Source organism: Hydra viridissima, unplaced genomic scaffold (genome assembly GCF_058129835.1).
Source record: "Hydra viridissima isolate aposymbiotic clone 2 unplaced genomic scaffold, HvirCarnegie_v1 scaffold_10, whole genome shotgun sequence".
In the NCBI taxonomy this organism is placed as follows: Eukaryota; Metazoa; Cnidaria; class Hydrozoa; order Anthoathecata; family Hydridae; genus Hydra; species Hydra viridissima.
The window spans coordinates 4,032,803-4,045,483 of NW_028324309.1; the positions used below are offsets into that span (position 1 = coordinate 4,032,803).

The window sequence follows — 12,681 nt, forward strand, 5'->3', positions numbered from 1 at the left end:
AATATTTTTTTAACGCTTCAGCCACGTCAAGACCCGTTTTGCTTTTTAAAGGAACGATCCATCCATACTTTGAAAAAACGTCAATGACCATGAGCAAATAATTTACTCCGTTGTTGAATTTTGCCCACTGCAGTTTAATTATTTTTGAAAATTTGTTGATCGATTCAACCAAGTCTCCTCCTTTTTGAAATGATTCATGCAAAGGAACAAACTTGCATTTTGTCGTTCCACAAGAATCGCAAGTTCCTTTGATCATATTTCTGTTGTTTTTTGAGACTTCGTTTCTCAAATGGATTGTTTCTGTTTTCCTTTTACATTTCACGCAGTACATTTTTATTTTAAAAAAAAGTATTTTAAATAAAAATTGAAGTTACTGATTTGTCATGGAATATTGGAAAGAGCAAAAGAAACAACAACAAGCTTCTACCGAGAAGTATTCGAGGAATCATCGTCGGAAAGTCAGGTTGTGGAAAAACAACTTTGCTTCTAAATTTGTAGTTAAGACCTGGATGGTTAGATTACAATCATTTACAGGTTTTTGGAAAATCTCTTTTCCAACCTGAGTATAAAATACTTAAAAGCTCGTTCGAGAAGAATTTACGAAAAGAGGTCATTCTCGATTTGTTCAAGGTAAAAAGTGAAATCGAAAAACTGAATTTAAACCCTGAATGTGTTATTAAAGACCTTTCAAAAAATTATGTTGACAAAGAGAATATGGAGTGTCAGTTTTTCGAAACAGCTGACAACGTGCCTAAACCTGAAAATCTCGATTCAACCAAAAACAATTTGATGATCTTTGACGATTTGCAATTGACCAAACAAAACAAGTGCGAAAAATATTACATCTGAGGAAGACATTCCAATGTGGACTGCTTTTACCTTGCTCAAAATTATTTCATGCTCCCCAGACAAACCATCAGAGAAAACACCAATTTTATTTGTCTGTTTCCTCAAGATTCAAAAAATGTAGACCACATTTATCGAGACCACGTTTCGAGCGACATGGGAAAAGAAGAGTTTAAAAAGTTTTGCAGACATTGCTGGTCTGAGCCTCACGGATTTGCGGTGATTGATTTGTCATCAAAAAAGTACGATGGAAAATATCGAAGCGGATATAATAATTTTTATTTTCCAAACTCGTAAAAAAAAATTTTTTTAAATGAATTAAAAAAATTTATTTGCGTAAATAAAAAGATATCGATTATTTTACATGTAGAATCAAAAAAAAGCGTCATCGAGACATGCTTCGAGAAGCCAATCGAGTTGGATTCAAATAAAAAATATGAGATGGCTATGCTTGAGTTTGTAAGTTGCAACGTTGATACAAAAGAGATCAGAGTTATGAGTGACATTATCAAACCGTCTTATTTATTAGATGGAAAAAACAAAAACATCATTTATTCTTTTTATCCAGATGTCGCTCCAGGGCACATAATTATTAAAAAATCTCGTCACTTGTTTTATTTGCCATGAATGGTAAGCAAAATTTCAAAAATGGAGACACGAATTGTGGATGAAAATGACGATTTGATCGACTTAAAGGAGAAGATATTGTTGTGAAATTTGTTGTGTTTAAATAAAGTTTCACATATTAAAAAATGTCAGGCATAATCATCGACGTGGATGGAAATTCCATTGTAATCATAACAAATAATTTGGACAAAATCGTTTTTGAAAAAGGGAAAAGTTACGAAATGGCTTTTCTCGGTCTAGAAACTTACAAAAGCTTTCCAAACATCCTTAGCAAAAACAATTCTTTCAGGTACAGCATAAACAACGGAGGCAATTGGGAAAACATCGCCATTCTAGAAGGGAGTTACGACATCATCGACATTAACAATTACTTGCAAAAGTCCGTCTCAAACACAATAAAAAGTTACGCGTCACTAAGTGCAAGTTACGTCACTACAAATAAAATCAGCTACTCTCAGGAAAATATCAAAATCGGATCCAATTCCAACACTTTAAAATCAACCATTAAACTTGGTTTGAATTATTTGATTGACTTGAACGTAGAAAACAGCATTGCGTCAGTTTTAGGATTCACAAAAAGACAGTTGGATTCCAATTCTGAATACGAATCCGACGACATTGTTAGAATTTCAAGCGTCAACACGATCAGAATTTTCAATAACGTCATAGAGTTGGCATACATTATTGGCTCCCAATTAAATTGCATTTACTCCTTTTACCCAGATGTGGGTCCAGGTTTTAAAATTATTGAGAGACCTACCCATTTGGTTTATCTCGCTGTCAAAGTGTCCGAAATTTCCACGATGATCACTCGCATCACCGATCAAAATGGAAATTTAATCGACTTTCGAGGGGAAGACATCACGATACGATATCACATTCGAGAAGTGAAATAAATATTTTTCCAACATTAAAAAAATGAGCAGATATATCAGTGTCAAACTAAATGTGCCTCAGGGACTGGTCGACAAAATAAAAAAATCAATGATGGAAGGCAAGCCAGTGAGCATTAGGATTTTAAAAGGAGATTTTAACGGAAATGACGGTTTGCTAGTGACGGAGAGTCAACATCGAAAAATTGTGGACGCTCTCCATAGAGAAGTTGGGGTAACCATTAAAATGAGCAAAACTCAGGTGGAGTACAACTCAAAAGTGAAAGGAGGATTTATTTGAGCTCTTTTGCCTTTATTGGGAATGCTTGCAGCGCGAACCGCTCCCATGGTTGCCACTGGTCTGTTGACTGGAGCTGCCTCTTCGATTGGGTCTAATGTGGTCGACAAAATTTCTGGAAGAGGTGTTATATACGTCAAAAGAAATGGAAACGTATTTAAAATGGGAACTCACAGAGGTAACGGACTGTTTTTAACGCCGTGGGTGAAAGGAAGCTCAGTCAGAGATGGATTTTATGTAAAAAGCGGAAAAGGATATGAATCTATCGGCTCCGGATTACTTCTCGGACAAAACTCCCCATTCTCAAGCGTTCCCTTTTTAAATTTAATTTTGTGAAAATTTTTGACTTAAAGAAATTCTTGGCACATTAAAAATGAATTCCATTGAAACTCCGATAATTAAAGTGTCTCAAGATCCTATTCAAATTTTAAAAAATAAAGGAATGAAATGGCGGGAGATTTACAAATCAAATTTACAAATCAAAAATCAAAAAAAAAAAGAACAAGACAAAAGAAAAAAGAAAAAGAAGTTTTTCGTGCAAGAAAATTTAAACACCTTTACAAAAATTAAAATTTTTCATTACGCGTTTTCACGTCATGAAAAAAAATGTTTTGTCCCAGAAAAATTTTACCGCGAGGGAAGAAAAAAATGATTTTGTGCCAGAACTCCCAATTCCTAGTAGTATCGTTTGTGAAATAAAAATTGCCCTTATTTAAAAAAAATTGACTAAATGTTTCTAATAATTTTTAATAAAATCTTTTACTTTATATGCAGTTTTTTATTGATTTATTAGCTTAATTTATTTCACGATTACAAACACTGCATAATGTATGTGGTTAAGTTTGATGGTTATTTACAAGAACTATCCAAAAAGTTCTATTATTTTTAGATAAAAATTTGAATCTTATTTACAGGGTCTGTGGATATTTGGTTGGGAAAAAAAAGTATCCTATTGGAATAAACCAAAAAAATAACATTGAAATATGTATTCCATGTCATGTTGTCAGATTTAGAGAATGCACACTCATCTAAAATTTCTCAAAACGTTACGATACTGTAAAGAATATGATCAAAAGAATGAAATCAACAACTTTTCTTTTAAATATGAACTGGAAAACTCATTGTGATGAATGCTATTGTTGTCAGCAGGTAGAAAAACTCAGTTAAAGTTTAAATGTTACTAAATCACTAAAATAAAACTAAAAAGCTTATTGGTTGCCCTGGTAGTGGTAAAAAAGTGTGGTCATCTTCTATAATTGCTACCATTACAAAACGCATTGTGACAGCACATGACTTGGAAATTGATATTGAAGAACTAAAAAAATAAATCAATCCTCATCTGCAGCTTTACCAGTGCAGTTTTTATAGTAAAATACCAAAACAACCAGCAATTCTAAAAAAACGTGAACACTTATTTTGTTTTTTCTGTCTTGTGGAAAACATTAAGGTAAACCAACTCAATGAAACATGCCCAAAATATAAACAGCTTATTTTACCTGAAGATTTGATTTCCAGTATTCAAACAAATTCTCTTTAAATTATGTTGACTGTTGCATGTATATATAAAAAAATGTTTAATTTAATGAAAGAATATGATTTAGATAAAAATCATAACTGCATCTGCCTTGATAAATCATTAATGATAGCACAATCAGCCCCATCGTTATCATCATCAATATTCTCATTTGCATCTAATTTGGTTTCATCATCATCATCATCATCGTCATCATCATCATCATCATCATCATCATCATCATCATCATCATCATCATCATCATCATCATCATCATCATCATTATCATCATCATATTGCCAATAAAACGACTGTATAATCTAATTAGATGTAGTTATATTCTCAATAACTGTCTTTACATTATTAAACTAGAAACCAAGATTGCTGTGGCAAAGCCGTAACTAGAGAGCTTACGATATGAAAACTGCAACGGCAACGGAGACGACAAAGGTCTGAATCGACCGTTTGCGACTTGCAGTTGCGGTGTTCCAATAAAATTAGTTACGAATTTCCGCTTCAAAAAAAAGAAAACATCTTGAAATAAACAAAAAAAATTTTAAAATGACTCCTTTAAGAAATGTTAGAGATAATAAAGTTTATTACTTGCATTAGAATAAAATATCATAGACGACGAGGAATTTTTACAACTGTACAAATTAAATTTGTCTAAGAATCCAGATATACCGTTTCGGAGTTGAGCAACTTTGTTTAGAAATCATGTCTGATGATGAATGCAAAAGTGAATTTAGATTTCTACATAGTGATATATATCACTTACTCAATGTACTTCAACTACCACAAGAGTTTTTATGTTATAACGGGTTAAAAGTTACTCCGGTGGAAGCACTGTAAATTTTTTTAAAACGGTTTTCCTACCCATGTAGACTACTCGATATGATGCTCGATATGATACTCGATATATATATATATATATATATATATATATATATATATATATATATATATATATATATATATATATATATAGACACACACACACACACACACACACACACACACACACACACACACACACGTGTGTGTGTGTATGTGTGTGTGTGTGTGTATTTATACTTATGTATATATCCTAAATTTGTATCAGAAATTAAATAGTTACTTTGTTACACTTTTGGAGCAAGTACTACTTTGATCCATTTGTAAGCCGTTTTCAGAAAACACGAATTTCAACGTTTTGACGTTGCGTAAAAAGTTTTAAAACGGCATTTCAGGGAATCCCATTCATTGCGCATGCCTAGTGTCAAATATTTATCATAAATTGTAGAAGTTGCCGTTGCAGTTTTCTTATCGTAAGCTCTCAACTATGATGAGGGAAACACACCCACATAGCCTTGTCAAAACCAATTCATGAAAAAAAAGTTTAATATTATTTATCTTCTCAATTGCCATTAATGTTAGTATGCACTTTGATGAATTGGTAATTTGTTTGCCTAACCAGAGGTTTAAATAAACCAATAGTAGGAAACTCCTTATATATATATATATATATATATATATATATATATATATATATATATATATATATATATATACACACACACACACACGTATATATATACAAATATATTTTAAAAATATGAGAAAAACATTATTGTGTTTTAAAAATATAATCAAAGTTCTGGTATCATGTCAAACATTAAAATAAAAAAAAAAAAAAAAAAGGCTAATCACAAAATTTAGTGAAAAAAGTTGAAAGTGTTAAAGAAAAAATTAACCACTCTGTTTAGAGCACATTTATTATCTAATTTGACCAAATTTGTAACTCAAGGAAACTTCAAGCTAATTTTTAAAAATTTAATCTTCAAAGTTGATCAGTAAAAAGTTGCCAAATAGCTGAAAACATTGCATCAATATATGTCCTTGATCCTAAAATAGCACTTAAATGTTTATTGTAATAGAGAAAAATTATGAATACAAAGCAAAAGTAAATAAACCTGTAAGAGAAAGGAGTGAGAAGAGAAGTAATTGAAATTAAAAAAAAAAAACACCTGAAAAACTAAACAATTATTGCTATTGTATGTATGTATGTATGTATGTATGTATGTATGTATGTATGTATGTATGTATGTATGTATGTATGTATGTATGTATGTATGTATGTATGTATGTATGTATGTATGTATGTATGTATGTATGTATGTATGTATGTATGTATGTATGTATGTATGTATGTATGTATGTATGTATGTATGTATGTATGTATGTATGTATGCATGTATGTATTTATATATAAAAAATATCCAAATGTAAAAGAAAAAAGTATATATGTACATATGTATGTATGTATGTATGTATGTATGTATGTATGTATGTATGTATGTATGTATGTATGTATGTATTTATGTATGTATGTATGTATGTATGTATGTATGTATGTATGTATGTATGTATGTATGTATGTATGTATGTATGTATGTATGTATGTATGTATGTATGTATGTATGTATGTATGTAATTATATATATATATATACACAGTACGGTGAATAAGCTTTGGCCCACTTATTAAAACTCGTGTTTTTTTAACAGATTTTGAATAATAGCTTCCGATTATTTTTTTATATAAAAAAATCTCTAACTTCAAACAACACTAAACACTATTTTAACAAACAAAAGCAATATTTTTCAAAATTTTACATAGATTATTTTATTTAAATATATAACGTGTTTATTTTTATTGTATGCTGATCTAAACCCAATTCGTATCAGCTCGTTTGTTTTTAGTTTGCTCTTGCATTTTTGTTTATTTATTGCTGTGAAGGCTTCATATTAGATGATAGTGCAGTTTACAAATATATTTCATAGATACTGTGTGTTTAATATTATTTTTTGTTTTTTTAAGAGCGAAATTTCTTCTAATTTACGTTTTTTTTCTTTTTTTTTTCTTTTTTTCTTTTAATTATATTTTTATTGTTATCTAAGTAATAAAATGGGTAAAGTTCCACTACTGGAACGTAACAAAATTATCGTGCTTCATGAAGAAGGTTATTCTCAACGACAAATTGTCCAAATAACAAAATATTCAAGGACAGCCATTAGAGAAATTATAAAAAAATTTAAAAACTCAGGTGATAAAGATATATTTTTGCATAGTTTTCTGAAATAAATTTAATCAGTGCAACTAAATGGTTATCTGTTATAGCTGAGTCAAACATATGAGAAATTTGTTCATTAAAAGTTTTTGAGCAATCAACTGATCTCAAAACAGCACTAGAAATGGCATTTTGAATTCCTATTTCATTTGGAAGGTGGCCATTTATTGAGGCAAGCAAACTTTATAAATCAACATTTTAAACTCTTTCCAAAATTGAAATCGTAATAAGAATATCTCAGTTGGATAAGAAAATGATTCAAATAAGATAAAGATTTTATCAAAAAGTTTAAAGTTGCGCTTTTCTAAGTAAATTAACATTCTTGAATATGCTGATTTGTTTACACTTTTGAAAACACGTTATCTATTTTGGGGTATCTATTTTCTGAGCGTAGAAATTAAAAATTTTTTTTTTTAATTCAGATGAGTTTTTATAGTACTTAACACTTTTAACAGATCTTAGCGCTCAATTTTTTCTTCTTGTAAATAAACATATAAACATACAAACATATATATATATATATATATATATATATATATATATATATATATATATATATATATATATATATATATATATATATATATATATATATATATACAGTACTGTGAAAAACTTATTCACAGTACTGTATATATATATATATATATATATACAGTACTGTGAATAAGTTTTAGCCCACCATAAGTTTATAATTATTTTTGATTTTATCGTAAAAATACAAAAGACTTATGAAGTAAAAAAAAATCAGGTTTATAGACATATTATAAACAAAAATATCTAGAAATAATTTCATAAAATATGATACAAAAAGAAAGAACAATTAATACTTCACATGTTCGCCTTTTGCGTTGGTCACAGAAGCGAATCTCCTGGGAAATGATTCTTATAAATTTGTAATGAAGTTTTGTGGAATATTGTCTCACTCTCTTTTAAATATTCGAAAACATTCTTCGACATTTTTGGGGTTATATTCAGCCTTTTTTTTATCCAAATAATCCCAAACATGTTCAATAATGTTCAAATCTGGATTTTGAGGAGGCCAGTTCATTACTTCGAGAACTCCCTCTTCACACATGTCCTGTAAATATTTTTTGGCCACTCGGGAATAATCTTTGGGATCATAGTCTTGCTGTAGAATGAAATTATTACCAATTAGTCTCATTCCAGATGGTATTGCATGATGTCTTAAAATTTCTTTACACTGTTCTCCTGTCAGTTTGCTATCAATTTTGATTAAATCACCTACTCCAGATGATGAAATACAATCCCAAACTAAAACAGAACCTCCCCCATGCTTGATTGTTGGATGTAGATAATCAAGGCGATAACAAACTGCCAAAATAACTGGAAAAAAGCTTAGGAAGCAATTAACAAAACTTATCCTATTCAAAAACCAATCAAAAATAATTTTATGATATATGATATATATCATAAATACATATATGTATATATATATATATATATATATATATATATATATATATATATATATATATATATATATATACAGTGAGAACAGAATTTAATTGTACAAAGTAATTTTTGCATTTTATTTTGCTAAAACTTGCTTTAATCTTGATTAATAATAAAAATAACTGAACTAATTTTTTTTTTAATTTATTATGGCTATTTCTTATTTATAATTAATCAGTAAAAATATAAGAAAATGTGTTTGCTATAAAATTTTTGATTTTTTACTTACAGACGTATCAATTTGCATGCACAACAATTAATTGTACAAAACTGTTTTATTATTTGTTATGAATGTTTATGGTTTTTTTAATTTATAAAATATCAATTTTATTATTGAATTTATATTTCTAGAATATTATTTTCAACAATTATTAACATTTTTGATAAATAAAGGTCATTAAAAACTCTGTTCATCGAACATTATGGCACCCAAAGGTAAGTATTTAAATACTACTCAACGAAAACTTGTTGTAGACTTGGTTAAACAAGGAAATACTTATAGAAAAGTTGAACAACTTACAAATATTCCATTTACAACAGTTGGAGCCATTGTAAATAAATACAAACAATATGAAATGTTTGAAATTCGAACTGGACGAGGGCGAAAGCTGAAGACAACCTCACGAGATGATAGAGAAATTTTAAGAATGATTAAAAAAAATTGGTTTGAAAGTGCAAAAAATATAGCAAATCATCTAAAAAGTTTTACAGGAAACACAATTTCACTAACATCAATTAGAAATCGCATTCATAAAGCAGGGTTTAGTGGATGTATAGCTCGGAAAAAACCGTTTTTAACAAAAAATCATATGAAGAGAAGATTGAATTTTGAAAAAAAGTATTATTTAATGCCAGCATCATTTTGGAAAAAAGTACTTTGGTCTGATGAATCCAAGTTTAATTTTAAAAAATCTGATGGTGCACAGAGAGTTTGGCGAAAGAGGGGTGAAGCATTTGATTTGAGTTGCACAAGAGGAACAATTAAACATGGTGGTGGAAGTGTAATGTTACGGGGTTGTATGGCATGGAATGGTGTTGGTAAACTAGAATTTATTGATGAAACAATGAATGCTGATTTGTATAACAATATATTGAAACGAAATTTAAAATCTTCTGCTAAAAGTCTTAGGTCAACAGTTTTTTGTTTCAACAAGACAATGATCCAAAACATACAGCTAAAAAAGCTAAAACTTTTTTTGATGAAAATGGCATAAATGTTTTAGAATGGCTTTCACAGAGCCCAGATTTGAATCCAATAGAGCATTTTTGGACTTTATTAGATAAAAAAATAGGTAACAGAGCATTTACGAAAAAAGAAGATTTAAAGAAAGCTGTTGTTAAATCATGGTCTAATATTGACAATAATCAAATCAAATGTCTGGTAGAATCAATCCCGAAACGCTTGTTAAATGTAACTAAACCAAAAGGAGGACTAACTAAATATTAAATTATATTAATAAAATACAAAAACTTGAAACTGTTTCTCAGTTATTTTAATAAACTGGTATTTTTTCTTAGCTTTGACCTATAAAGTTTTTCTTGTACAATTATTTTATCTGCAAGTGTTTTTATCCCCTTCTTTTGTTTCGAATTCTTAACCAGGTAATTCAAAAGCATAAAGACAAACTTTATAATTTTTTTGAAGGTTTTTTACCAAATAAATAATTAGAGAAAAAAAAAGCTCTTTATAATTACTGCTTGATATAGTATTTTATTCAAAGATGTTAATTTTATTGAAAAATTACTTTGTACAATTAAATTCTGTTCTCACTGTATGTATATATATATATATATATATATATATATATATATATATATATATATATATATATATATATATATATATATATATATATATATATATATATATATATATATATATATAATAACTCTAGAAGGAACCTCTGAGTTGTGTGTAATCACAGCGCTCAGCTAATAGTTCATGCAGCATTTATAATTTTTTAGTGCCTAACTAATGCCTAAAAAATATTTTCTCTTAAAAATAAAATCAGCTGCCTCCATGCTGTTGTGTTATTAACCTTCTAGCACACAGCATTGGGTAGTTAAGAACTAAAAGGTACATAAATTATATGACAAATGCTAACTACCATGGTGTGACCTAACAAAGTCCTATGCTTTAAGAAAGTTCTAATTTAAGAAATGACAAATTTCGTATATATAAAATAAACATTTGGGGAAAATAACTTAGCTATTTTAACTAGATATCTAATTAGTTAAAATAACTTAATTTTTCTTTCTAAATATTTATTTTATATATAAGAATTTTGTTATTTCTTAAATAAGGACTTTCTTAAAGCATAGGACTTTGTTAGGTCACACCACGGTATTTGAAATTTGAGATTTCTGCACAAGCAAACAAATACTTTTTCTTCACTATCATTAAATAAACTAAATTTAAGCAAATTAAAATTAAAACTTGTACTTAATTTTACTGAGAATTTTTATTTTATTATTTTTATTCTAAAAAACGAAAAGCAGAAAGTTAATATGGAACAACTTATTGTAAGAATATGTTTTGTTAAATAAAAAAATATTTATATTTGAAATTTATGTAAATATGTAATATTCCGTTATTTTCATGAAAAAAATCTTATGTTAAACAGAAAAACTAGATTTTTATTAGAAACTTATATATTTATTAATATTTGAGCTTAAGAAATAAAACTTGATTATCATCAATTTCTTAATTTTCATATCACCATTCGTTAATTCCGCCGTCATCTTGGGAGGCCAAAACTGGCTTCAAGAAATTTTCCGTATACGCTATCCAGTTATATTTTGAGATAAGTGGATACGATCGATTTTGTTTTCAAAAGCAAAACAATAATAGCCTGGTTTTTATTATAAAAAAATGTTTTTTTCAGGATAATTATAGGCGCCAAAGATCTTTTGAGCGTAATTAGATATACAAACGAGTATAAAACATCTTATTCTTGAGACACGTGATTCTTTCTTGAAAATTTTATTTTTAAATAAGAATTTAAGATTACTTTTTTTAAATAAAAATTTGCATTATTATTTAAAAAAATATTAATAGAAAAGATGAACTTTCATTGAATAAAAAAAAATGGAATTGTTTAATCTTTTTTGCAAAAAAATTTTTTAATGAGATTGTAAGGTCATAAAGATAGCCGTTTTTAATTTGCAAGATCCTAAGAAATGGGGCTATTGCGTTTGTTTGTTGGTTTTTGAAGAGCTATGACATGCTGATAAATGAAAAAACAGAAAAATTATTTTGAAACATTCCTTTTTGTATGACAGACATTACGGGGTTTTGGCTTGAAGTTTTTAAAAAAAAAGTCTCTAGCTTTAAATATACTACTTTGCTAATATACAATTTTAATTGTCTTAAAATTGAATATAAGAATTTTTTAACTAATTCCATAAAAACTTTATGAGATATTCTAGACAACAAAGTAAGAGTCCTAGTTAAAGCATATTGGCGTGATAATTTAAACGTGAATGAATTCTCATGTTATATTATTCGAAGTCTTCATTATGATAAAATAAAAACCAGGTTGTGAATACTTTGAAAAAATAACTTTTAGACAAAAAAATTCATTATCCAAGATGGCGAATATTAGGGATTTGTCGTATAATTTTGTACTTTCAACTTCAGTTTAAAGCACTTTCCATTGATTTTGAGACCCATGTTTTTATACGATTCTTAATCAGCATAAAATTCTCTATCAGAATCAATCATAAAATTAAGGGTGGGTGGGGGGAAAGTCGATTAGCGTCGGGTTTACTGACATCTTTTTTGAAATTTGTTTTTCTTGTGGCATTTAGTTGAAAATTTGCATAGCTGTCCATGGTATAAACAAAACAAAATGAATAAAAAAAAGAGATTAATTGGATAATATCTTTTCGTTTTTCATGACTTCTCTAACATTTTCGTCGTGAAGTTTTTACGATTCGA

The 12,681-nt window shown here is 28.3% G+C and overlaps 1 protein-coding gene across 1 annotated transcript in view; it reads left to right on the plus strand.

Moving 5' to 3' along the window:
- Positions 1-12,681, plus strand: part of LOC149882698 (uncharacterized) — a 67,908-nt gene that overhangs the window by 34,192 nt on the left and 21,035 nt on the right. Inside the window, exon 8 of the mRNA XM_090100950.1 lies at positions 9,481-9,819. Coding sequence (XP_089957076.1) covers positions 9,481-9,819 — 339 coding nt within the window. The remainder of the gene's footprint in view (positions 1-9,480; positions 9,820-12,681) is intronic.